The sequence below is a fragment of the Hibiscus syriacus genome, unplaced genomic scaffold (genome assembly GCF_006381635.1).
Source record: "Hibiscus syriacus cultivar Baekdansim isolate YM2019G1 unplaced genomic scaffold, ASM638163v2 tig00110187_pilon, whole genome shotgun sequence".
NCBI classification, from domain to species: domain Eukaryota; kingdom Viridiplantae; phylum Streptophyta; class Magnoliopsida; order Malvales; family Malvaceae; genus Hibiscus; species Hibiscus syriacus.
Window position 1 is genome coordinate 456,744 of NW_024062618.1, and position 25,888 is coordinate 482,631.

The 25,888-nt window shown below is 32.0% G+C and overlaps 5 protein-coding genes and 1 pseudogene across 5 annotated transcripts; 4 read left to right on the top strand and 2 right to left on the bottom strand.

Annotated features, from left to right (window-relative positions):
- Positions 1 to 1,583: 1,583 nt before the first annotated feature.
- Positions 1,584 to 4,736, top strand: LOC120217321 (annotated as a pseudogene).
- Positions 4,737 to 8,096: 3,360 nt separating this feature from the next.
- LOC120217460 lies at positions 8,097 to 9,210 on the bottom strand. Its single transcript, XM_039214549.1, has 3 exons — positions 9,145 to 9,210; positions 8,894 to 8,999; positions 8,097 to 8,403 (listed from the first exon to the last, which is right to left on the bottom strand). The coding sequence occupies exons 1-3, from the start codon at positions 9,175 to 9,177 to the stop codon at positions 8,255 to 8,257; spliced, it is 288 nt and encodes a 95-aa protein (XP_039070480.1). The 5' UTR covers positions 9,178 to 9,210; the 3' UTR covers positions 8,097 to 8,254.
- Positions 9,211 to 13,741: 4,531 nt separating this feature from the next.
- On the top strand, positions 13,742 to 15,674 carry LOC120217322. The gene is made up of 4 exons (XM_039214477.1): positions 13,742 to 13,957; positions 14,068 to 14,341; positions 14,536 to 15,081; positions 15,334 to 15,674. The coding sequence occupies exons 1-4, from the start codon at positions 13,742 to 13,744 to the stop codon at positions 15,672 to 15,674; spliced, it is 1,377 nt and encodes a 458-aa protein (XP_039070408.1).
- Positions 15,675 to 16,489: 815 nt separating this feature from the next.
- Positions 16,490 to 18,442, top strand: LOC120217475 (dolichyl-diphosphooligosaccharide--protein glycosyltransferase subunit 4A-like). Its single transcript, XM_039214560.1, has 2 exons — positions 16,490 to 16,600; positions 18,056 to 18,442. The coding sequence occupies exon 2, from the start codon at positions 18,056 to 18,058 to the stop codon at positions 18,167 to 18,169; it is 114 nt and encodes a 37-aa protein (XP_039070491.1). The 5' UTR covers positions 16,490 to 16,600; the 3' UTR covers positions 18,170 to 18,442.
- Positions 18,443 to 19,138: 696 nt separating this feature from the next.
- On the top strand, positions 19,139 to 21,393 carry LOC120217323 (tropinone reductase homolog At5g06060-like). The gene is made up of 5 exons (XM_039214478.1): positions 19,139 to 19,538; positions 20,199 to 20,406; positions 20,489 to 20,705; positions 20,837 to 20,943; positions 21,151 to 21,393. Exons 1-5 carry the CDS (start codon positions 19,462 to 19,464, stop codon positions 21,391 to 21,393), a joined length of 852 nt encoding a protein of 283 aa, XP_039070409.1. The 5' UTR covers positions 19,139 to 19,461.
- Positions 21,394 to 22,512: 1,119 nt separating this feature from the next.
- LOC120217532 (heat shock 70 kDa protein 1) lies at positions 22,513 to 24,773 on the bottom strand. The gene is made up of 2 exons (XM_039214620.1): positions 24,489 to 24,773; positions 22,513 to 24,246 (listed from the first exon to the last, which is right to left on the bottom strand). The coding sequence occupies exons 1-2, from the start codon at positions 24,700 to 24,702 to the stop codon at positions 22,514 to 22,516; spliced, it is 1,947 nt and encodes a 648-aa protein (XP_039070551.1). The 5' UTR covers positions 24,703 to 24,773; the 3' UTR covers position 22,513.
- Between the last annotated feature and the right edge of the window lie 1,115 nt (positions 24,774 to 25,888).

Consider the following 25,888-nt stretch of genomic DNA (forward strand, 5'->3'; position numbering starts at 1 on the left):
ATATCTAGGGGAGGCCGTTGAGAATTATGATGATGAATTTGATATCTTGTCATGGTGGAAAGTCAATAGCCCTAGATTTCCAGTTCTGTCAAATATGGCCAAAGATGTATTAGCTATACCGCTTTCTACCGTCGCTTCAGAGTCTGCATTAGTACCGGTGGACGTGTGCTTGATCAATTTAGGAGTTCTTTAACTCCTAAAATGGTACAAGCTCTTGTGTGTACTCAAGACTATATTAAAAAGTCATCAACCGAATAGGAGATCAAGAAGTTTGAAGAACAAATTCAAGAGCTTGACAAGATTGATAATGGTATGTTGATTCTTTATTAATTAATTTTAATTAATTTTACTTTGAGGAGAATTGACACAACATTAATTATTAATCATTTTAACTTTTAGATTTATCTTAGAATGCATTACAACCTACCCTCAATTCATGAGCTCATAGGATTCTGCACTGCAGCACTGTGAGTATGACTGTATGAGTTGAAGGGTATGCATTAATTGTAAATTGCATTATTGCAATGTATTTTTTAATTTTATATATGTTTTTTACTGTATTTTTAGATTTAAAATAATATTTTTTCTTGTAGAGATAATGCAAATGGAAATTTTTTGGGAGGATTCAGTTGGTGCAAAGGAGTATTTTGAATACTGTTTTTTGTGGTAATTTCTTCCCTTACATTCATTTTAATAGCTTCATCAACCTAAAATAAGATTGTATTACATTAGATTGAGTTAGCTTAGCACTTATATTTTAGCATTGGTTGATACTTAATAGATATATTTGATGTTTATACCTTGGATTGTTTTTATTGTTTTTGATAGTTCGAACTGAATTTTGCATCTCTTTATTTTTATATTGTGCATTGTGCAGGTAATATGTTCTCTTAAGATATGAATTATTCTGCACTTGATAGAGAACATCTTGGTTGGTATGGCAGCATCAGTAAACAACTTAGTAGTTAGCACAACCTTCTTCATGCACCAACACTTAAAGTGTAAACCGTTTGTATACTGAATTATGCTTCCAGTTCTGCATTCTGCACTTTGTTCTGATTTATTTGGTAGAAGTGCAATATTGTTGGTTATTTTTGAACTAAATTGATAGATACAATATCTTATTTTAATATAATGTTTGAATCAAATTAATTAGATATTGTAAACTGTTTTTTAATTTAAAAAATATTAAATTCAAAAATTTAAAAAAATTTCGGTTAATTCGAAAATTAACTGAATTAACCGAAATTTGTTCGGTTCGGTTAATTTTTTCATAAAAAAGTTCGGTTCGGTTAATGGTTAAAGAAAAAAAAATTTAGTTAATTCGGTTCGGTCGGCCACCGTTTTAACCGAATGAACACCCCTATCTCTCTCTCTCTCTCTCTCTCTCTCTCTCTCTCTCTCTCTCTCTCTCTCTCTCTCTCTCTCTCTCTCTCTCTCTCTCTCTATCTCTATATAATATATATATATATATATATATATATATATATATATATAATATTAGTGTGTGTATGTATAACTTTAGATCTAACCACAAAATTGCCTCAAACCCATCATAAATCTCTATTCTTTCATCACATTAGCTTACCAATACTAAGTTGAGCTATATATTCTAAATAAACACAATAAAGAATGAACATGGTTTGTTCTGTTCTTTTGCATTCTTCCTAATGATTTATTAATGTTTATTTCTTATGATCCTATTATCTACCTTCGTTTTTCGATGTTTTCAGGATCTCGAAAATGGAATTATTCGATACGACGAGGTTAGTCTATTGGCTTCTCTGATTCTTGGATGTATGTATATTCAGTTTCTGAAATGATTTTCTTAGATAATTTTACAGGAATATATCTTGAATTCTCGAGGTTTAAAGCTATTTACATGCAAATGGGTACCGGTGAAGGAAGAACCCAAAGGCTTAATCTTCATCTGCCATGGTTATGCCATGGAATGCAGCATCACCATGAACTGTAAGTATATATCGATACTCGACAAGAATTCAGATACCGAACACGGATGATTAAAGAAAAAAATTCGAAGAGTTGAAGTAATACAGAATTGATTACGATTGATTTTCAATTTTTCAGCAACTGCAATTCGGTTGGTGAAAGCTGGATTTGCAGTTTATGGAATAGATTATGAAGGCCATGGGAAGTCATCTGGTTTGCAAGGCTATATCTCAACCTTTGACAATGTTGTTGATGATTGCTCCACTTTTTTCACTCAAATATGTGGTAATTTTTCAACTTCTTTTGTTTTGATTTTTACGCAATTTATAAATCGGTATAATCTGACTCTAAATTTAAACTCAATTAAATGTATATTCGATTTAAATAAAAGTTAATAGTATATAAATCAAAACTTTAATCGTGCATGAAACAAGTGACCTCAGTGGTTAAAAAAACGATCGTTATCTCTAAAAGTCTTAGGTTTGAGCGCATTGTCTATCGGGGTATTTGAACCTTCAGTGTCAAATGATTGAAGTTTTTTAAATATTATATACTATATATCTTATAATCACCCTAAACTAATAAAAAATCAAATCTTTAATCATATTGTTCCATTAATGATTTATTTTATTTATTTATTTTTGTATGGAATTTTCAGAGAAGAGAGAGAACAAAAGGAAGATGAGGATTTTGTTAGGGGAATCAATGGGGGGAGCAGTGTTATTGATGATTCATAGGAAAAAGCCTGAATATTGGGATGGGGCAGTCCTTGTTGCCCCCATGTGTAAGGTAATCTCACCCTTATTTTATTATTACAAACATTATTGTTTTGAATCCTCTACCCTATCAACGTTCCTTGTTAGGTTTTGCCTTATTTACCTTCCTTTAACGTAGGAATTTAATTAAGTTTGGTGTTTGAATTGGATTTAGAAGTTTTCATTGACTAAATTAGAGAAACATTGAGGGTAGAAATAATATGAAATTATTTAGGGAAACAATATAAATGTTACAATAACTAATAAAATCATCGATAATTAAGGATGATTTTGATAAAACCACAGACAATTGTCGACGATTTTACTTTTATTTTTTTTTAATTTTAGGATTAAAATATAAAAAAATGAAAATATAAAAAATGATTTTTTTGAAAATTTTCATTTTAGGTAAAATTGTGAGTTTAAGAAAATTAATAATATTGACTATAATTGTATTAAAAAACTTTGAAATAACATTAAAATTATAATTACAGAACTTAAAATAAAAATATTTTTTAAAAAAAATACTAAAGGTCATAATTAATTTTTTATCTTCAAAAAGTTCGAAGACTTCGAGCAACATTAAGTCTTAAGTCTTATATGTATATATTGTCTCATATTTTAAAAATATAAATAATGTCGATATATGAATTAATAAATATATTAAAAATTTATCAACTATCAGTTGGTCTAGAGAGATGAGGTACTAGATTCTTAAGCAATGTCATGGGGTTCAAATCATAGTGTTTGCGAATGGAGCAAACTGAGTTGGGAGGGTCGTTTTTGTCATTTCAGAACTCGATTCAGTTTAGTCGACTAATATATCAGAAACCAGTGGTTATATCAATTATATATATTAAAGTTTTAATATGTAAAAGAAAATAAAATATTGATTAACAAAATTTTTATTCACAGATTGCAGATGAAATGAAGCCACATCCTTTAGTCATAAGTGCTTTGGAAAGCTTTGCAATTTTTTACCAACTTGGAGAATAATTCCAAGCCAAGATGTTATTGACGCTGCTTTCAAAAGACCTGAGATAAGGGCTCTGGTATTTACCGACGCCTTTACCGACACTTTTCAAGTCCATATATAGCGGCGGTTCACTGTTACTGGCACTTTAAATTCGATATCAATATATCATGTCTAGTAGCGACGGAGTGTAATATCGGTATAGATGCGATGAAGCCATAGTCATACATTTCTATTTCGATAGATTTTACAGTTGAAGTCGTCGGTAAAGGTAAAAATTAAATTAACTACGGACTTAAAACAATTTCTAAATTGATGGCGATAACTCTAGTGACACATCTGATTTTCGATATAGATTATTAATCCTACTCGGATAGTTATGTTTTGTCAGTAGAGGTCTATACCGACGATGGTTCAAATACTTGTTTTAATTTCACTAAAAGTTATTGTTTTTTTTCCAATATTTGTTGATTGCTAATGTTAATTAACTGATTACAGATTAGAGCAAATCCATATTGCTACTAAGATCGTCCTCGTTTGAATACAGGCAATGAGCTTTTAAAGATGAGCATTGAGGTGGAATAAAGACTCAATGAGGTTAGTTATAACTATTACTTTATAAATAGTGTTGAAAAATCGAATTAAAAGATCGATTCAGATCAAATTAGACTAATTGATTTCATTGGGAACAAGTATTTTTTATCTGATCCGATCTGACGATCACACCCACTTAATTTTAGATTGGAATTTTGACAATATCATAATTTGATTAATAGGTGTCATTATCATTTATAGTTCTTCATGGAGAAGATGATAAAGTAACGGATAAAACAGTAAGCCAACAACTGTACGACGTCGCATCAAGTTCAAACAAGACATTGAAGCTTTATCTTGGGACGTGGCATGGGTTGTTATATGGTGAAACACCAGAAAACATCGAAATCGTGTTTTCAGACATAATCAAATGGTTAAACCATAGATATGAATATGGAAATTCGAGGTTTGAGAGAGAAAACGACGTGATTTTTGTTTCAAAAGACATTAAATCTGGTTTCTGAGCACTGCTAAAAACTCTTTTTTTGTTGGCTCAAAATTTCATATGAATGGCCCGTCGTTCGAGTTTAAATAGTGACTTTCAATGTGATTCTAATGTTGATTTGTGGCTTTGGTACATCTTAATTAATTAATTAATCTAATTCACAAGAATTATCTATGCACATGTCGGTTGAGTTTGGATTATATCCGATTAAATTTGGGTAATTCTAAGATGTATTTGATTTTGAGTTTAATTCAAATTCAAATAGTTTCAAATATTTTCAGGTTTAAGTCATTCAAATTTTTTGAATTTGATAATTATCGATTTCATATCTTTTAGGTTATAGCCTATATGGTTTCAGATTATTTATTTGAGCCATTTTGAATTTTGATCATTCTATATTCCGAATTATTTTAAATTTGGATTATTTGAACTATGAATTGGATATATGGAGAGGAAAAGAGTACAACATAACTAAGTAAAAACTAAAAATAATCCAAAGAACTTACACCTGACCAAAGTTCACTCTAAAAAACAAACATACAATTGAATCAGGAAGGGATAAATCACAACTTTATCACCGTAAATAATATCATGTACAATATAACGCAGATCATCAATAATAATTTTATCATTAATCTTCTATCATATTTTATCCTCGTCAAATCTCTATAAAAATTTAGTTTAATTTCTATATTATTCGTGACAGTAGAATAGTGTGAAGAAACAATCATTTTCTTAACGTTATAATTGAAAAATAATAAAATGACTGTCTCTTTTTCCCATATGTATGGGGTAAGGGGGAGGTAAGATAGTAAGTTACCCCCAACATCAGGTTGAGAGCATCTTCCGTAAGAGACCTCCGAATTATGAAATGCCCTCCGTGGGACTCGATCCCACGACCTCAAGATTAAGAACCTTGTGCTCTACCAACTGAGCTGGATGGTCATTTCTATAATTGAAAAATAATGGTTTATACAAAAAAAAATTATAATAATATCTTTTAAATTCATTTAAGTAATTGAATTAACTGTAACGGTTGAAACAAGTGGACATTGTCTGGCATGTAATTTTCCATGAAAGCTTTTCCTTAAAGAAAAACATTGTATATTCCATAAAATAGGACAATGTTCTTATCGGGAGGCTTGTTTTGTCCGTTCATATTGCTTGTCTTCCTCCTGTCTCCTGTCTCCTGTCTCATGACTTATGATTTAATTATTTTTATTTTCAAATATAATCGATTATATAAGGAAAAAGTAATTAAAATTATATGAATTCACATACACACATATGAATATATTTAATAGGTTGAAATTTAGAAAATATATAAATTTTGAGGAAAAGGATATTAAAATTATTTACTTTAGTTTCACAAATATTCATAGCAACTCATCGAATGTAGAAAATATATAAAATTTTGGAAATTCATATTTAAAGATTATAATTTGATCCAAATTTGATGAATATTAAGATAATTTGATCTTATAAGGATACTTTCTAACATTTCATATCTATATAAATATGAAAATGTTATCTTTAAACAATTTTACGAATTAAAATTAATGCATCTTTATTAAATATTTATTTTATTAAATTGCTATTTTAATTTTTAAAATAAGATATAGGTTGATAATTTTTTTTATTAAATATGACATTTTTTTTAAATTAGTGCTACCATGTCACCTCATCCAAGCTATGGTTTGTACTATATACATCTTATAAGATTATGTAATCTAAGAAAAAGATAAGGCTACTCAAATATCTATTGCTTACTCAGACTTGTTTTATCCTTTCTACTTCTTTTTTTTTTTCAAATTTGGAACAATTGGACTACTTACAAATCATTATACATATCAAGTTGGTGAGATTCCATTCAAATAAATTTTATTGGTTGATTGCACTAAAAATTAAATAATTAATATATATATAGCTAAATAATATATGTTTTCTTTAAAATTTATATTTATTCAAAGCTATTGAAAAACTACCAACAAACCATAAATCAAAGTCGAGCGACATGAGAAAACTATTCACAAACGCAAATCACTTATCCAAATCTAATATGAAGATCCAAAATAGGGAACATCAATATGATAACAAACAAATATCATCTTGATTAGTCATGGCGGTGTCAAATCCCAATTATGAAAAGAAAGATAAATAAATGTAAAAGTCAAATTACAAGAACATAAAAAAAAAGTGTCAGAAAGAGTAAAACAATGTACCATAAAAACATAATTATTAAAAAAGAAAAGAAAAGAAAAGAAAAGAAAAATAATAATATAATATAATATAAAAAATAAAGAAAATAATAAAAAAATAAAAAAATATCGACAATAACAATAATACCATGACTGATGTCGCCTAAAATTTTCAAACTAATATCTATTTTCTAAAACAGACCACTCATGTCTCGATTAGAAAACCTATCTTAATATTCTATAAATAATTAATTTCATTATTTTTTAATCTAAACCCAATTAACGTATTTAAATTAAAATTTATATTATTAAAATCAGATCCAACTCAAATCAAATCAAATCACAAAAATGTTCACTCTTTGAATATGTATAAAGTTTCTTTCATATTCCTGCCACTACACTTGTCTTGAGTGTAAATTCCAAAATATTCCATTCATTCACCTTCACATGCATTAATGGCGTACAAAAATGCACGACTATGACCTGGCTGCTCAGGTCCATGGATTCCCCACTATTTTGCTTTTTTTTTTCTTCACAAAACTTTTCTTCATAAAACATTAACATTATTAATATACATTATTATTATTTGATGTAGTAATTATAAATATTTTATAAAAAAATTAATTCATCATTACGTATCTATTATTGATATTAATATAAATAATCAAATATTAATAATTTATAAAAAATATACCATCTATATATCAAATAATTATCATAAATATACTCGAAATTCTAACAATAGTACGAGACAAGGCAAAGCCAAAATGAATTTTATACAAAGACAGGATGGCGCAGAGATTTTCATATGTCGTCATTATATCATTAACTGTCCCCTTCAATTTACATACAACAAAAAACATAGATACAACTGTCCAACTTCGTTTACATTTATAAAATATGATACGACCACAAGCAACTTCGACGAAGATTGAATTAAAATTACGAAGATACCTTTTTTTGTATTTTCCTTCGAATTTTATTGCGACAGTGCCGACGTGGTGCACGGTTATTGGTTATTCAAATTAGGGTAGCTTAGATTTTATACGGAGAAGGGGGGACCAAATATAAACAAAATGAAATACTCCGTGATCTTCCGTAGTATAGAACATGTGTACTAGGACCACTGCCCCTCAAAAAAGACTGAATGGACAATGGTTTTGATTTTAGACGGGATTTAAATTACAGTCGGAGTGGATGTGTTTTTGGTCGAAACATATATGATAAGGTTCATCGGAGTTGAATCCGTTGAATATCGATAATGAAAAGGGTTGAAATAGGGAAGTGTTGACCGGAATATTGTGTAGTGGCCGTTATTTAAACCCCGGATCGGACCGATTTATTCGTCGGGATCTTTATTAGAGGAATCCGAGATCATCTTCTGGATCATCCGACTTGTCTCTTCCTCGGACATTCGGTCTTTTTTGCTCTGAGATTGTGCATAGGCTTCAAAGAATTCCTTGTTTTCCTTTTCAAGCTCATTCCAAACTGTTCAAATATAGTTAAAAAGTACTATGATCATATAAAGCAAAAAATTCAAGGATAAATAGGTAAAACATGAACCAACAAATATCCAAACTGTAATTATGCGAGAATTTCAAAATTTTCGATCATGATTCGACCCTGAATCTAGTATGTCTGAGTTCGAATATCAATCCTCACATATATCCGGGTTCGAGTTGAGTTGATCAAAGGTTGTTTGAGGTGATCATAGCAACCGTTGAAGGTAAAACGAAACTGGTGATGTCGTATATAGAGTATGTTTAGATTCGAATTTTAATATTTACGACTTACTCTATCCAAGACTAGGACATCCTACTTCGGCTTGGTCGGAGTTTTCGGGTCGATAAGTTACGATAACCGTGGGAGAAAATGAAACCCTTTTCAAGTGTATAACTCGATCATTAGGGTTTGTTTCGAATTCGATTACTGCATGCAATATGAAAGTAAAGAAATGAAACCAGCAGCAAATTTTTACCAGTGGAAGTGATGACAGGTTTGATGTTTGCATGCTTTGACAGTGCTTCCATGCACTCTTCTTTCGTCATGTTGAAGATCAAACACTTTTCTATCAGATGCTGCACCTGTTCAACAACAACAACAAAACATCACATACGTACTTACATGCATGCATGCATACATACATACATACATACATACATACATACATACATACATACATAGAGCTAATGGCATATGAAATGATCATAAGAGAGAAAAGCAGTTCACCATGTGTATGTATGATGTTGAAGAATCCCCCATGATTGGTGATGCAATGGGTGTGGGGGAGGGGGGAAGAATATAAGAAAGGAAGTGGGGGATGGGAATGGCTTGGATCCCCACGTGGGAGATGGACGATAATTGGCTGAGAAAGGATTAGGGGAGATTTGTAAGTGACCATTGCTCTTGTTTTTGTAGGATTTTGGGGTTTAGGGTAATCCCACTCCACGTGATGTGTGGGGTCCCTAAGCCTCTTGAATTCCTCCAAACATGACAAATCCTACAACTCAGTCCCAGTTGGAACATTTCAACAGTCCTAAAAAGATACGATGTCCATCAGGGATCTCAATGGCCACCGTAAAATTAATTTTACCGCTGTTGTATTTATTTATGTTTCACAACCATGGGAAAGCAATGGCTTTGTTTGATGCAAAGATGGGTTGAAGATGGTTCAGTCTGTTTAGGATGGAAAGTTAAAAGGTATATTGGACGGAGTTGAAGAGGATGAAAGAGTGGAGGTAGAGTTTGGTGGGAGAATGGTGGTTGTTAATGGAACAAGTTGTTTAAGTCGGTCGTAGGTGGTTTATCTCTTTTGATTTGGATAGAGAATTACAATCAGTGATGACACGATGATTTGTTAGTGATGTAAATGATCAAAAGATGAAGAAGAGTTGTGAGAGAGATATGACTGGAGAGTAAGATTCATGAAGAAGTCCCTTTTCTACTTGTCATAGGTATATTTACATATTAACCTTTAGTGTCGATGTTAGGTGTTAGGTCATGATAACTACTTGTAGATCGAAAGGGAGAATAAACTCAACTGTCAATAAATCACGTGGGCCGATCATTATGTAATTAGATCATGAGGTCATAGTTGGCAAGAGGATATGAAATTCTAAAGAAACAACTTAGCGTGACCTATAAAGGAGGTATAACAATAGTGTAAGAAGGTTATTTGATTTTCTTCTCATAGTCTCTGCCTTATATATGTTAATTGTCTCCCGTCTTGAGGTGTCACATGTCATCTTGTTATTGATGGGTGAAAGAAAAATAAAATGATTTGATCTCATAGATTCTAGTAAAGTAATATTATGATGTGTTCTAAGTTACGTTAAATGAGATATGGTAGTTGACGAATGAAATGCTCTCGTTAGTATGATAAGATCATAGATGAATTGTAGAATAAAGGGTTTTAAACGACTAACTAGAATATGATTACTTGAAACTACTCAAAATGTAATTGTTTAAGACAAAGGCTCTCAACGAAGGTAACTATCTTATAGTCTCCGCCTTATATATGCTAGTCGTCTTCAATCTTGAGGTGTCATCCGTAGGGACGAAGTTATATTTCATCCGGGGTGCCACTATCCCCCAATTTTCGTTACTAAAAAACATATAGGATTAAATACTTAAACTTTCAAATTTTAATTTTAATTTTAATTTTAATTTAATTTTGTTTTGTTTTCTATTTTCTGTTGTTAATTACGTTTTATCTCGTTTGAAAGTTTTTAAATCATGCTGATTTTTTTGAAAGTTTTTGAAAGTTTTTAACTCATGTCAATTTTCTCTATTGTTAAACTTTCAAATCCGTCTTTGGTAAGGTGACATTCTGATGTGTTTTAAGTCATGCTAGATGAGATATAATAATTGCGATTAAACGTGACAATTAACGAGTAACATTTTCTCATCAATGTGATGAACGGCCATAAATTATTAATTGAAGCATGATTACTCGGAATGTAATTGTTTTGAACAACTTTTCATTTTTAACTATAATTGATCATAGAACTCGCTGTAATAAATGTACCACAACAAAACACTCACCATAATCGACCCTCTTTTCACAACAAATCCCCTTCCCCACCACCAGGCTAAAGTATCAAAGGAAAGCAACGTTGTTGTCACCAATGTCTTTCCAATTAACATGTTCGATCAAACATATATATAAATGTGTGATATTTTTGGGTTTTGAGAAGCATACAAAAGCTGCCCATACTGTGATGTGGGCTTGCAGTAAAACTTACAATTTAGTTGATGAAAGAACAATTGAAAGGTCGGCTTGTTTTTAAGCACACAACAGATTGCATCCAATAAGAACCACAACATGGCCCCTCCAACAATTACAACATCTTTTAATAAATATTTTATGTTGCTTTCATTTCGTAGCCTTTATTCCTTCTATTTGTCATATTTTGATAATAATGAGAGAAGATTTCATAGTATTAAATTTTGATCATAATGTGAATTACTCGTTAAATTAGTGGAATGAAGCGTTAAGTTTTTTTAAACAAATATCAAAGATTCAAAATTTAATATCATGAATAGAAAAAAATAATAATATAGTTAAATTATATAAAATTATGTGACTATGAAAATCTATGTAGTATAATGGATAATTATTCTATGTATTGATATTGTTAAAAAATATTCTACTAGTAAATTATAATATTTAATATAAAATTTTGACATATTATTATTTAAAAAATATTCATTTTTGCAGTAATAAAATATTAATTGCGATTTAAAATATAGAAACATGACTTACATTAATTATTTTTTTTAAAAGTCTGAGGTGATTACAAGATAACAATATTTATTTATAATCTTTATTAATAATAATGTATACATATCCTGCAGACGTAGCTGCTTGAACCTTATACATCTAAGAATAATAACACTTTTTTAACCACTAAGGTCGCATAATGAGTTCTAATTGTTAAGTCTATTTTTTATTTGCATTTTGATTTCGTTCAAAAATTAATAATTTAATATGGATTCTTTTAATATAATTTCTACTTTAGTTCTTTAAGAATATCTTATGTTTAATTGATTATTCAAATAAAAATATATGAACTTCAAGACTTAAAGAACATGTTATTCCCATAGTACTTAGGTAATCATGCTTTGAGTAAAGAAAAATTAAGGAATAAGTAATTTAAGAGGGCATAAATTGCTTTTTATATATTTCACCTTATAAATTTTAAAAATAATAAAATATCTTAAAATTTGGTTTTATATTAGTATTTATATATTAAACATATTTTTATACTTAAGGAGGATATAACAAATTATTGATGAATTCAAATCTTAATTGCTTTTAATGGATTAGTAGATTTAGAGATGATTGTTATTTTTAAAAGTTTCGAGTTCGAACACAACGTTCATTGTCAATGATTGACAATCTTTTGAACAAATATTATATATTGTAATCACCTCGGATTAATTTTAAAATATAAATTAAATACTAGATAAAAGAGTAAAAAAATAACAAACCAAGAAATGAATCTTATTATTTCTTCTTAATTTATTTTGTGCTCAACTAAATAATAATCAACAATACATATTCCAAAGATATTAACAATACAACTATTTTTTTACTTTATATAAAATCTTGTTATACATGAAGATGAAGTAAAGAATATATAAATTATGAGAGTATATTTTTTTGTTTTTTTTTTCTACCTTTTACCTTTAAAAATTATAGCCTTGAGATTGAAGGAAAAAAAATCTTAAGATGCTTAAATTAAAAAAAAAGTTAATATTTTTATTTTTTTCTTACTTTAAAAAAATATAAATTCCAAAAGAATACATCTCCTAAAGGTAAGAAACATATGGAGCACACTTTTACGTAGAATTATTAAATTAATGAAAAATTGTATCAATTTTTTTATTTAAATAAAAAAAAGTACATTTGCATCATTAGAAAATTTGATACTTAAAAATGTTTATTAAAAAATCCAAGCTCTAAATATGACAAATTATAAGTCAAAATAATATTAGAAATTACAAATTGAATGCCTAGCAAGGTCCTATTTGTATTGTCTAATCACTAAAATGATTATTTAGCATGTTTATCATTCAAAACACTCAACATAAACTATACCAACATGCAAAACATCAAGAAATTTAAGAAGTGAGATTCGAGTATTTGTATGTAATTAATAGACCATCGAGCTAAAATCGATAACAGTACATCTAAATAATTTGATATTGTTGTAAAACTTGCACGCTGATATTGTCCTGAATTGCTTTGTTACGATGACATGTTAAATGCTTATGCTTTATTAAGATTTCGATGTTTTATTAGAAAGTAATGTTTGATTTATTTTGTCTCGATTGTCTCACCGAAGTTTTTGAAACACACTCCATTTGTTTGATTATTTTCTATAGGAATATGGTTTTGATAGATTGATTCGGATAATATTTTAAGGGTTGCAAGCCAATTCCTAAACTTTATTTGTTTTTGAATTCAATACAAAAATAAATATATTTATTTTTAAAAATGTATATAATTGTATCAAAAACAAAGTTTTTTGTGCACAATTAAATCAAGATCAAAGTTTTATTTATACAAGTGTATCAAATCAAAGTTTATATGTCACATTACATATTTGACTAAAGTTCGTTCATGTATAATTTTAACAATTATTTTATCAAAGATAGTCTTTTGTCTTTATTTATTTATTTTGCTTTAAAAAAAAGTAAATTATACAAATATCCCATTTCCATAGTATACATTTTGAATCATACGACTTCAAACTTGCACATCAATCTGCTGCTAATTAGCCAACAAAACTTTCATTGAAACGAGAGGAAAAAGAGAGTTATGGCGCTTAAACTTTTCAGCCACCAACATCCACTTGTGTTCATCGAGAAGCAGAGCCCCGAAAGTGAGAAGGTTTACTGCTCTGCATGTGGGGAGCTGATTTCTGGACCCAGCTTCAGCTGTGCAGATTGCGGGTTTTTCCTTGACAGGATGTGCGCCGAGGCGCCTGCTGAGATGAATCACCATTTTCATCGAGAACACAGCCTTGAACTTCTAGTAAGTGCACCATATAGTCCTGATTGTTATTTTTGTGAAAAAGTGTTAGACAAGTTTGTTTATCGTTGTTCTTGTTACCTTCACTTTCATATCAAATGTGCATTGCTGAGAAAAGTTTTGGAATGCTTGAAGATGTTCCCCAGAAAGATGCATTGGTCTCCGTCGAAAATTTTCCTGAAAAACTGAATGATGCTCTGTGTTGTGCATGTAGCAAGTGGTTATGGGATTCTGCATACTTTGATCTTGGCAATGGAATTCTCATTCACAAGAAATGTGTTGATTTGCCTCTTGAAATCAACCATTTTCTCCATACCCAACATTCTCTAGTTTTGCAGTTCAATACCGAAGGACTCCGTTGTCAAATATGCCAAAAAACCAATACAGGCAAGTTTGTTTATTGCTGTTCACCTTGAAAGTTTGAACTTCATGTATCATGTGCTGAAGTACCAACTAAAATAAACCATCTTTGCCACCGCAACCATCCTCTCTTTCTACAATCCAATCCAGAATCTCTCCCCTGTAAAATTTGTCAAAAAACCCGTGATCAAGAATTTGTTTATTCTTGTTCCACATGCAAGATTTCGCATCCCCACCACCTGTTGTGAAAGGTGGAAGAATCCATGAACACCCATTCACCTTGTTTTGGAAGCAAGTCCCATTCATTTGTGATGCCTGCGGCACAGAGGGGAGATGTGCTACTTATATTTGTTCTAAATGCAGTCTTACAGTCCATGAAGGTTGCATTTCATTGTCACCCATCCTCAAGTTTCCACGACATCACCACCTGCTCTCGCACACCTTCATCCTTGGGCAACATGCGATTAAAACACGGAAATGCGAAGCTTGCCCTGAAGAAGTAAATGCTGAGCATGGGGTTTATTTTTGCATTGAATGCAATTATATTGTCCATGTGAATTTTGCCATACAAAATAGAGAGTTTTTCCATTTCTCTTTTGAGTTGGAACACACAGACAAGCAACTCAAAGCGAAATCAGCCTTTGTTGTTATCAAGGAGACTGAACTTGGAGAAGACACTACAGTAGCAGCTTCGGAGATAAAACATAGAAGCCATCAGCATAACTTGGTTTTGAACGATGATTCTGAGGGTGATAAAGTTTGTGATGGTTGCATTTCATACATCACAACTTCATTTTACCATTGTTCACAATGTGATTTCAATCTCCATAGATCGTGTGCTGAATATCCTTTAAAGAAGTACCTTTAGTTTCATGGTCACCAACTTCCACTCACCTTGATTTTAGCAGATCGTATTTTTCAGTGTCAACGATGCACGTATCAGTTCAATGCTAGTTTTGCCTACAAATGCATCATGTGTTATCCATATTATGCTGATTTCTGCCTTGCATGTGCTCTAGTTTCTGATACTCCCAAATTGCAAGGGCATGAACACCGCCTTTACTATTACCCATTCAATAGAGGGCTATGTAGTGGATGTGGAGATGAGTTACGTGGCGCATTTACATGCAGAGATTGCAATTTCGCTGTGGATTGGAAGTGCCTCAGGCTTCCCAGCAAGATTCTACACAGGTGTGATGATCATCCTCTCACGCTCACCTATCAGGAGGATAATCTTTACTCGAAATACAATTACTGCGACGTATGCGAAAGGCGTAGAGATCCATACCAGTCGTTTTACCACTGTGCAATGTGTAAAACTTCCGCTCATCGTGAATGCGTGGTGAAGAGGTACTCATAGATGAAGCCGGGGGGTTCCTATAAATTGAGGAATCATCAACACCCAGTCACTTTCACCCACAATATTTCTACATGTCATATGTGTCATCAACCTTGCCTTGATCTGTCTCTGGAGTGTTTACACAATGGATGCGACTATATTGTTCACTGGGAATGTATAACATCTTCACTGCGGGGGCCACCTTGGGATTTCCCTTACATACAGCGGGAAGATGCAGGAACTTCATGATCCATTTATGTATGTGTGTCTCTTTATGATGCTCATTGTAAAAAAAAAGTTGCGAGTGTTGTGTGCTGGTTTCCTTGTCTGGTTATTGAAGCATACAATTAGTTGAAAGATTGGTCTAATATAGTTTTACAGTCATTTAATTTTCTGATCAAGCAGTAAAACCAATGAATTTTGATATGACTACAACATTTTCGGTTTATGAGTTAGAAGTCAAACTTATTAAATTATAATTAATTGAATTGACTTGAAGACTATCGATAAAACCAAACTATAATTTAATTTAGTGATTTTATTGCAAGAATGATTTTCGATATTGTTTAAATAAAATTTTCTTTTTTCTCATACAAGTTACACTAAAAATTATTTTTTGATTAGGGTGCTTGTTTAGTCGATGAAAATTGTTAAGAGTAAATAGTAATTTTCAAAAATAAAAATCAACTTGTGCATGTGCTTTAGTGGTAAGAATTTCATGTTGTGGCCGTGGAGTCATGGGCTTAAATCCCAGGAGCCACATATTTTACGGTATTTTTACCATTTTGGTCGAATAAAACGCTGTCGTTGTACACTCTGAATGTGTACAATTCAAATTCCTCTAAATCGATAATTAGGGCTCCTCCACTCCGGTTTCTGGCTTTACTCGTTCTTTCCAGAGATCTGGTCGTTGCTTCAGCTCTTTGGCTTTGCCTCGACTCGTGAAGGTACGCCATTTCGTATGCACTCCTTCCCTTTTCTTTTACCTTTGTTTCGTTCTCCCATTGATCACCGTCGCAACATATCACAATCTTTAATCATATCTTCGGTTACTTTTTTTTTTCATTCACACTCGAAAAGTAGATTTAATTTCTTTGTTTTGCGTGTTAACTTGTTTCGTACGTTCGAAAATTTCAGTTTTCCGGTTCTTGGATAGTTCGTTATAGCGATTTTGGTTATATAAGCTGAAAACTAAATTATTTCTAGAAATAAGTGATCGCATGGACTCTGGATCTGGAGTTTGAGCATGTTATTTTTTTTTTCAAATTCATCGTTTGTTGGATGTTTATCGAAGTATTCGTAAATTTAGGAAATTATTTTATGTTTTTTTATTCTTTTATTCAATTTAATTTCAAGCCTATGTATTTCGTTTTCACAATTCATATCATAAATGAAATCCAATATTCAAATTCTAGCCAAAACATAGCTTTGCAGATTACTGCTATGTTGCTTAGAGTTCCATTTCCTTTTGAAGTGCCGTGTTTGATTTATATTTGGACAAGGTTATAGGACATCATATTCTAAATACATGAAAATGTTCTAAAAGACTTTGAACATTCTCATATTTGTATGGAACATGTATGTATTTGACACTCGCACATAAAGTATATTCTTATATCTGACACTCGCATCGAATAATGTAGATATTTAGAACTTCGAAGCTTCCTTTTAGATTAGGGGTCGTCGGAAATATTTATATTGAACATGTATTTGATACTCGCACATAGAGAATATTTTTATATCTGACACTCACATCAAATGATGTAGACATTTAGAACTTCGAAACTTCCTTTGAGACTAGGGATACATCGAAAATATTTGTCACTAGGGATTCATCGAAAATATTTATATCGAACATGTATTTTATACTCGCAAATAGAGTATATTCTTATATCCGGCACTCGCATCGAATAATGTAGTCGTTTGGAACTTTGAAACTTCCTTTGAGATTAGGGATTCATCGGGAATATTTGTGATTTGGCTATTGATTACAGTTTTTCCCTGTTTGCTGTGATCTTCCCCCTTGCTAAAGTATCTGGATGGCCTCATACTTGGACAATGTTATGGGATATGATCTTTCTCTTTTTCTAATAGTTTGGGGTGATTATAATATAGTATAATCTTTCTTAACCACTAACAATGTGCACACACCCGACAGACGCTGCTACTAGAACCCAAGACCTTTAGGTAAAACAACACTACTTTTAACCACTAAGACCACTTGATGGATTAAAAAAATTTAAATATACTTGTACAGGACATATTCGTGTATCCGATATTTATAGCGAGTAATGTAGAATGCTCGCACGAAATAACATAGATATTGGAATTTTATCTTTGAAGCTTTCTCTGAGACTAGGGGTTTCATTGCCAAATTTTGTGATTTTTATATGATGATGCAGATGATTGATGATGAACAACTGGGATTTCTTGCAAATTTTCTAGGCATCTTTATATTCGCGCTGGTAATTGCTTACCATTATGTGATGGCCGACCCAAAGTATGAAGGAAACTGAAAAAAAATGGGTATGCAGAAAAAACCAAGTCATGCAACTTTTAGATACTTATAGATTTTACTTCTACTATGTACTTAATTTTGGCATTTAATCAATTTTTCTCGAGAATTTTGGCTTGTTACCGTTGTTCTCCATAACTTATAGGCTTGATGCTTATAACTATTTTCAATGGCCAATTGATAGGAGCCGGAGGGAGCCTTAGATTTAGGCGAGCAAATTTTGATCTGAAAAATCAATTCAATTCTACTCAAAAAAAGAATTCAAATAAAATTTGAATGGTAAAACGTCTCTTCAATTCGATTAACTTGAATTTTTTTAATTTAATTCGAATAAATATTCACCTATAATTCTTTTTATAGCTAATTTCTACTTTATTTTGAATTCATTTTTTTATCAAATTTGAATCACATGATTCTCTACAGCTATATAATATTTATGTAACTTCAATTCTTATTTTAACAATAATTGTTTTTCTTTTTAATTTAGTCTTCATTTTACATTTTATTCAATTTGATTTTGTTATATATTTTTTTACAAATCATATCTCATTAATTTTTTTAACTCTTTTATATTCCTATCAATATTTTATTCTAGAAATACCTTCTTTGAAAAAAAATTATAAATATATTTTATAATTTTAAGTGGTATCTAATTTATTGAATAAAATTATAATACAAAAATATATATGGTTAGAGAATTCTATTAAAGTAGAATCAATCAATGTCATAATTTTATAAATAATTATAATTAAATTTGAACATGAACTCAAACAATTTGTTTTCAATTTCATAAATTCGGTTCGAAAAAAATTTCAAATAAAGTTTGAACGATAATTATTGTTCTTCAACTCGACTAACTCAAGATATTTTTATTTTATGTGATTCAACTCGATTGAATGTTTATACTTACTTTATTGTCCAAAAACCCTGGATATTTGCTTTGATGATCCCCGAAATTTTAAAGGTCTTTCCCTCGCATATATAATGGGACCCCAAAATTTTGAGATTTTAGAATTAAAACAGAAGAAGAAACTAGAGAAGGTGAACAAGATGGATTGAGGTCAAAGGTAATAATACTAAGGTTCTCATGATGGAGTTGCAATCTGTATTTAGGATTTCCGAAGCTAAGATCAAACATTGCCACAGAATTAGTAAAGTGCCGTACGATTTGATTTCTGTGGCTGAAGATCAACCCCATTTCACCCATATCATCCACAATATGTCTGTCTCTTTCTCTCTGTGTGTGTATTAACAGAGAAACAAAGAAAGAAACTAAAGCTGAGAGGTAAGAAAATGGGGCGTAGCTATGACAGTCGGTGGAGTCTTCATGGCATGACGGCACTCGTCACCGGTGGAACCAAAGGTATCGGGTAAATCTTTCCATTTTATTTTCATTATAATGTGATCATTTAACCGTAATTCGATAAATTTAATAGTTATTTTATGACTTTTGAAAACTCAATGGTAAAAAAATCACTTTTGACTAATTCAAAAGACTGATATACTTTTGTTATTAGGGATAGTCATGGACCCACCTAAATTCAACCTGACTCGACTTGAACCTAGGAGGATTTTGTTAGACTTGAAGCTCACTTTAATTTCTTTAGGTGAAAACTTGTACATGCACGTGACCCGAAAAGCGATATGAACTTTTAGGTGAAAGTCGACACTCGCACCCGATCATATACATATATATTATATATAATTTATTTTTATTAGATAAAATAAAGATATAATTGAAAAAATAGTATAGAAAGATATATTATTATAATTATCTATGAATATATAAATGATAATTATAATATTATATCGAGTCAGATCGAGATTTTTCACTCTAAATCCGAACCTGACCTAATCATATCCTTCAAAAAAAAAAGAAAAACTTGATTCGACTAAATCTAAACATGAATTTTCAAAAAAAATAATCAACGTGATCAAGTCAAATCGGATCGTATCTCATCGGGCTAGGGTTAAATTCTCATCCCTAATTGTTATGTTGATGTGAATCCCAACTATTGCAATGCTAACAGGCATGCAAACGTGGAGGAATTAGCAGGACTCGGAGCAAAAGTGCACACATGCTCTCGAACCGAATCCGAGCTCGATGATTGCTTACTCGAATGGAAAGCAAAGGGTCTCCATGTCACAGGTTCAGTGTGTGATGTTTCAGATCGAGCACAAAGGGAATCACTATTGAACACAGTTTCCTCCGAGTTCAATGGCAAGCTTAACATCGTGGTAAAACGAATATTATAAACCCAAACCAAAATCCGAAACGATAAACCGATATATATCGATTAACACTATGTAAATTCTGCAGATAAATAATGTTGGAACGAACATAGGGAAAATGGTGTCGGATTACACAGCAAAAGACGTTGCGTTTCTAACGAGTACCAACTTCGAATCGGCTTATAACATCAGCGTACTAGCTCATCCTCTTTTGAAAGCTTCAGCAGCCGGAAGCATTGTGTTTATCTCTTCGATCATTTCTACAAAACCTGCATATTTTGCACCTATATATGGAGCCAACAAAGGTATTATTTCGCTTCTTTACTCTGTTATTCGTATATCTAATCGCGTTGCAATTCATTTATTTTCTCGCGTTAAAAGTACTTTATATTTATATAAATGTTATCCAGGTAAGAATGGATTGATTTTGTTGCAGGGGCCATGAACCAACTTGCAAAACACTTGGCATATGATTGGGCAGGAGATAACATTAGGGTCAATACTGTTGCACCTGCTGTGATCAAAACTCCACTTGCTCAACGTGTACAACTTTCTTCGACTTCGATTCTTATATTCAAATTCAAACTTAATCATTTAGATTCGATACCAAATATAAATATTCTAATTTTATTTTATTTTTCAGTCGAACTCGAATATTTTTGGAGTTTATGCGTTTGGGTTACCCACATTGGACTCAGCATTTAGCATGATCATGTTTTTACTTCTTTTTCACAGTACTTCTTTTGGCAGTTCTTTGAAGGTCATGAAGAACTAATAGAGACAGCCGTAAGTCGAACACCAATAGGGCGGTTAGGGGAGCCGGAGGAAGTATCGGCGATGGTGGCATTCCTCTGCCTACCGGCGGCTTCGTATGTAACAGGGCAGCTTATTTACGTTGATGGAGGGATGACGACGAATGGCATTTACTTTCCACACAAAAAAATAAAAAACACCATGAGCTGTGTGAGTTTGTATGTAGTTGGCAAATTGTGATAGATAAATGAGACACGTTTAAGAATGATTAAAATTATAATTAGATTTATTAACTATTAGTTGATTTAATGAAATAAAACATTAAATCTTTTAAAAATAAGTTTAAAGTTTAAATTGTATTAATATAAATAAAACATTAAATGTTTTAAAATAAGTTTAAATTGTATTAATAAAATATATATGATCTGATTATATACCCAACTCGATGGAGGTTTTATTACTCTTTACATGATTGATTTAGGTTTATAAAATTACACAGATCATAATTCGATCTAATTTTTAAAATGAAAATTTATATATGATCTGGTCATATACAAAATATATATAAAGGATTATTACACGTTTATCTTAAGTCAAAAAAATTTCACTCAACCAAAAACCAGATCTGATCTTGTGATTCCAAAAAAATAATTCAATCCAAACTTAATTTTTCTAAAGAGTAACTCAAAATCAAATCAAATTAAATTCCGTTTTAATTGAGGTCTATTCCTATGTTTCACATCAAAATTAATATAGGATTAAATTGACAATTAAGCGCTAATGGAAAATCTTAATTCATACAATATCAACACTTTAAGAACATAATTAGGACTATTTGATGCTTTATATTAGATTTGATTATAGTTTTAATCTTTCTATTACCTTGAAATTAAATTTAAGATTTAATCTCTATAGTAACATAATCTGTTCACACTTTTATAGTATTATTAAAAAAACCAAATTAACAAATTTCCAATGTTTAGAGTTAACTTTTATATTAAAATATCATAACATCGTCTTAACTACGACCAATAATATTATTTTATTAAAATTATTAGTACAACTAATATTGTTTTATTATAGTAATGGACTTCACAATTTTCATTGCTTAGGTTTCCCATATGGAATGGAATTTTATGTACTAAACCAATAAAACGTTATTTGCGAAGGTACTAAACTGCAATTAATCATATAATAATATAAAATACTTGAAAAGCAAAATATTCATTAACCTTAAATAGGATATATTCCCAAAAATACAAACCGAAGTTTTCAAGACAGAGATTACTTGAAACATAAATTGCAGAAAACATAAGATATATAGACCCCAGCAGCAACTGTTACTAGCTTAATGTTTGGTTTAATCGACTTCCTCGATCTTAGGTCCGGCACCGCTTCCACTGGCAGGAGGGGCATCATCATCCATGCCGCCACCCATGTCGGCCCCTGCACCTTGGTACATCTTGGCTATGATGGGATTGCAGATGCTCTCAATCTCCTTCATCTTATCCTCGAACTCATCGGCTTCAGCTAGCTGGTTGCCATCCAACCATTGGATGGCTCCGTCAATGGCGTCTTCAATCTTCTTCTTGTCGGCTGGGTCGAGTTTGGATCCAATCTTCTCGTCATTGATGGTGTTTCTCATGTTGTAGGCATAATTCTCCAATGCATTCTTAGCTTCAACCTTCTTCTTGTGCTCCTCATCCTCGGACTTGTACTTCTCAGCCTCTTGAACCATCTTCTCGATTTCTTCCTTAGACAAACGACCCTTGTCATTTGTGATTGTAATCTTGTTCTTCTGGCCGGTAGTCTTGTCCTCGGCGGAAACATTCAAGATGCCATTGGCATCGATATCGAAGCAAACTGTAATTTGGGGTACGCCTCTGGGTGCTGGAGGAATACCAGAGAGCTCGAATTTACCCAACAGGTTGTTATCCCTTGTTCTAGCTCTCTCACCCTCGTAAACCTGGATCAAGACACCGGGCTGGTTATCCGAGTATGTCGAAAAGACCTGTTCCTTCTTGGTTGGAATAGTAGTGTTCCTCGGGATCAAAACAGTCATAACACCACCGGCTGTTTCGAGTCCGAGTGACAAAGGAGTGACATCCAAGAGCAATAGATCCTGAACCTTCTCATTTCCTTCTCCGCTCAAGATGGCAGCCTGAACTGCTGCACCATAAGCAACGGCCTCATCGGGATTAATGCTCTTGCAGAGCTCTTTCCCATTGAAGAAATCTTGCAACAACTGCTGCACCTTTGGGATCCTAGTCGAACCACCGACAAGGACAACATCATGGACACTGCTCTTGTCCATCTTAGCATCCCTCAAGCACTTCTCGACCGGCTCCATACACTTCCTGAAAAGATCCATGTTGAGCTCTTCAAACCTTGCACGAGTAATGGTGGTGTAAAAGTCAATACCCTCGTACAACGAATCAATCTCGATGGTAGTTTGGGCAGTCGACGAAAGAGTCCTCTTCGCTCTCTCACAAGCAGTCCTCAACCTCCTCAATGCTCTAGGGTTCCCACTGATATCCTTCTTATTTTTCCTCTTAAACTCTTGAACAAAATGGTTAACCATCCGATTATCAAAATCCTCTCCACCCAAATGCGTATCACCTGCAGTTGCCTTAACTTCGAAGATACCTTCTTCGATTGTAAGCAAGGAAACATCGAAAGTACCACCACCCAAATCGAAAATCAACACATTCTTTTCACCAACACTGGTGGCTTTCTTATCAAGACCATAAGCAATGGCAGCGGCCGTAGGCTCGTTGATGATACGCATGACATTAAGTCCAGCAATGACTCCGGCATCCTTGGTCGCTTGCCTTTGGGAATCATTGAAGTAAGCCGGCACCGTAACGACCGCATTCTTGATCGTGGATCCGAGGTAAGCCTCGGCAATCTCACGCATCTTGATTAACACCATGGATGAGATTTCCTCAGCGGAAAATTGCTTCTCCTCGCCCTTGTAAGTGACAACAATCATGGGCTTATCACCAGAACCGGCGATCACCTTAAAAGGCCAAAGCTTCATATCGCTTTGAACCGATGAATCACTAAATCTTCTGCCGATTAATCGCTTAGCATCTGTTTTTTTATAATTACAAAAAAAAAAAATTCAGTCACCAAAATTACACAAAAAAGTCTTATAATTTTAATTGCAAAAGTGGTATAAATTTCAAGTCAACACAAATAAACAATGTAGTCAAATATTCTAAATTCTAGCTAATCAAATAATGACGTCATAAATCAGTAAAGGCATGCAAAGTCTCAGATCTAAATCTAAAGCACAATTTTTTGAAAAAATAAAAGAGAAAACAGGGATTTACCGAAGACGGTGTTGATAGGATTCATGGCGACTTGATTTTTAGCAGCGTCTCCGATTAAGCGCTCGGAGTCGGTAAAGGCGACGTAAGATGGCGTCGTACGGTTGCCTTGGTCGTTGGCTATGATTTCGACTCTGTCGTGTTGCCATACTCCGACGCACGAGTAAGTCGTGCCGAGATCTATTCCGATCGCCGGTCCTTCTCCTTTTCCGGCCATCGCTTAGAAATTTCAACGAATTCAAATGATGAAATCCGTAGAAAACAAAAATATTTGATTGTTGTTTTGAATTGAACTGTGTGGCTTTGCAATAAGGGGTAGTGATTTTATATGCTTTAAATTTTGTTGATCATGGTTCTGGAATGTTCGGAGGTGAAAATGGTGATTTTGAACCCTTGGAATTGAAAGAATGAGCGGTCGAGATTTGTTTTCTAGATTTTGGAAAAGGTAATCGGGGTACACTACGTGTCTAGTTGCGTGTTTTGGGCGGGTGAGAATTTTGATTTTTCTCTTACGATGTCGGTAGGGATGATCGGATTGAGTTAGATTTTTGATCTACTCGACTTTATTCGAAAATAATAATTTTTTTATTTAAAATTCTATCCAACTCGTATAATATATACTCTTTATTCTATCTGAATTTGACTCGACTTTTTAAAATAAATTCGAACCTGATCTAATCTAATACGAAATAATAAAAAATATTATTTTTATTCAAAAAAACAATTATTTAATTGAAAAAAATAATATATAGAAGAATATTATTGAAATTATTCTTAAATATATAAGGTAGAATTATATTTTTTCCGGGTCGAGTCGAGTCATATATTTTTCACCTTAAAATCGAATCTAACCCGACTAGAACACCACCTTTAAAAAATCCAACCCGATCGAGTTCAGGTTATTCCTATCAAAATCCGACCCGGATTATGACCTTAACGTTCTAGAGATCATTGTATAGAATGTCCCCCAATTACAACATTCATTCTAAATTAATTCTTAAATTTTAAAACAATTTATATCAATCCTTAAACTATGAGCCCATTCTACTTTGATCCCTAAATTTTATAATATTTTATATCAATACTCAAATTATTTGTATCATTCTACTTTGATCATTTTATTGATTTATTGTTAACTCTATTTATTGAAATTTTTAATTTACTTTTTAAAGGTACTAAAAATGTAACATTTGGTCTTTTAGAAAATTCGCAAAAGCTTCAAAAATATTTTTTCCATAATGTACATGTCCAATTCCCATTACCTTAAAACATTTTAAACTTTTTAGAAGGTCATGTGTTCGATTCTTGAGACCTTCAAAAATAGATTAATTAACAACACGTTAATAGAAAGATAAAAAATAAATAATTCTAATAGTCCGAGGACTGATGTAGAACACTTTAAA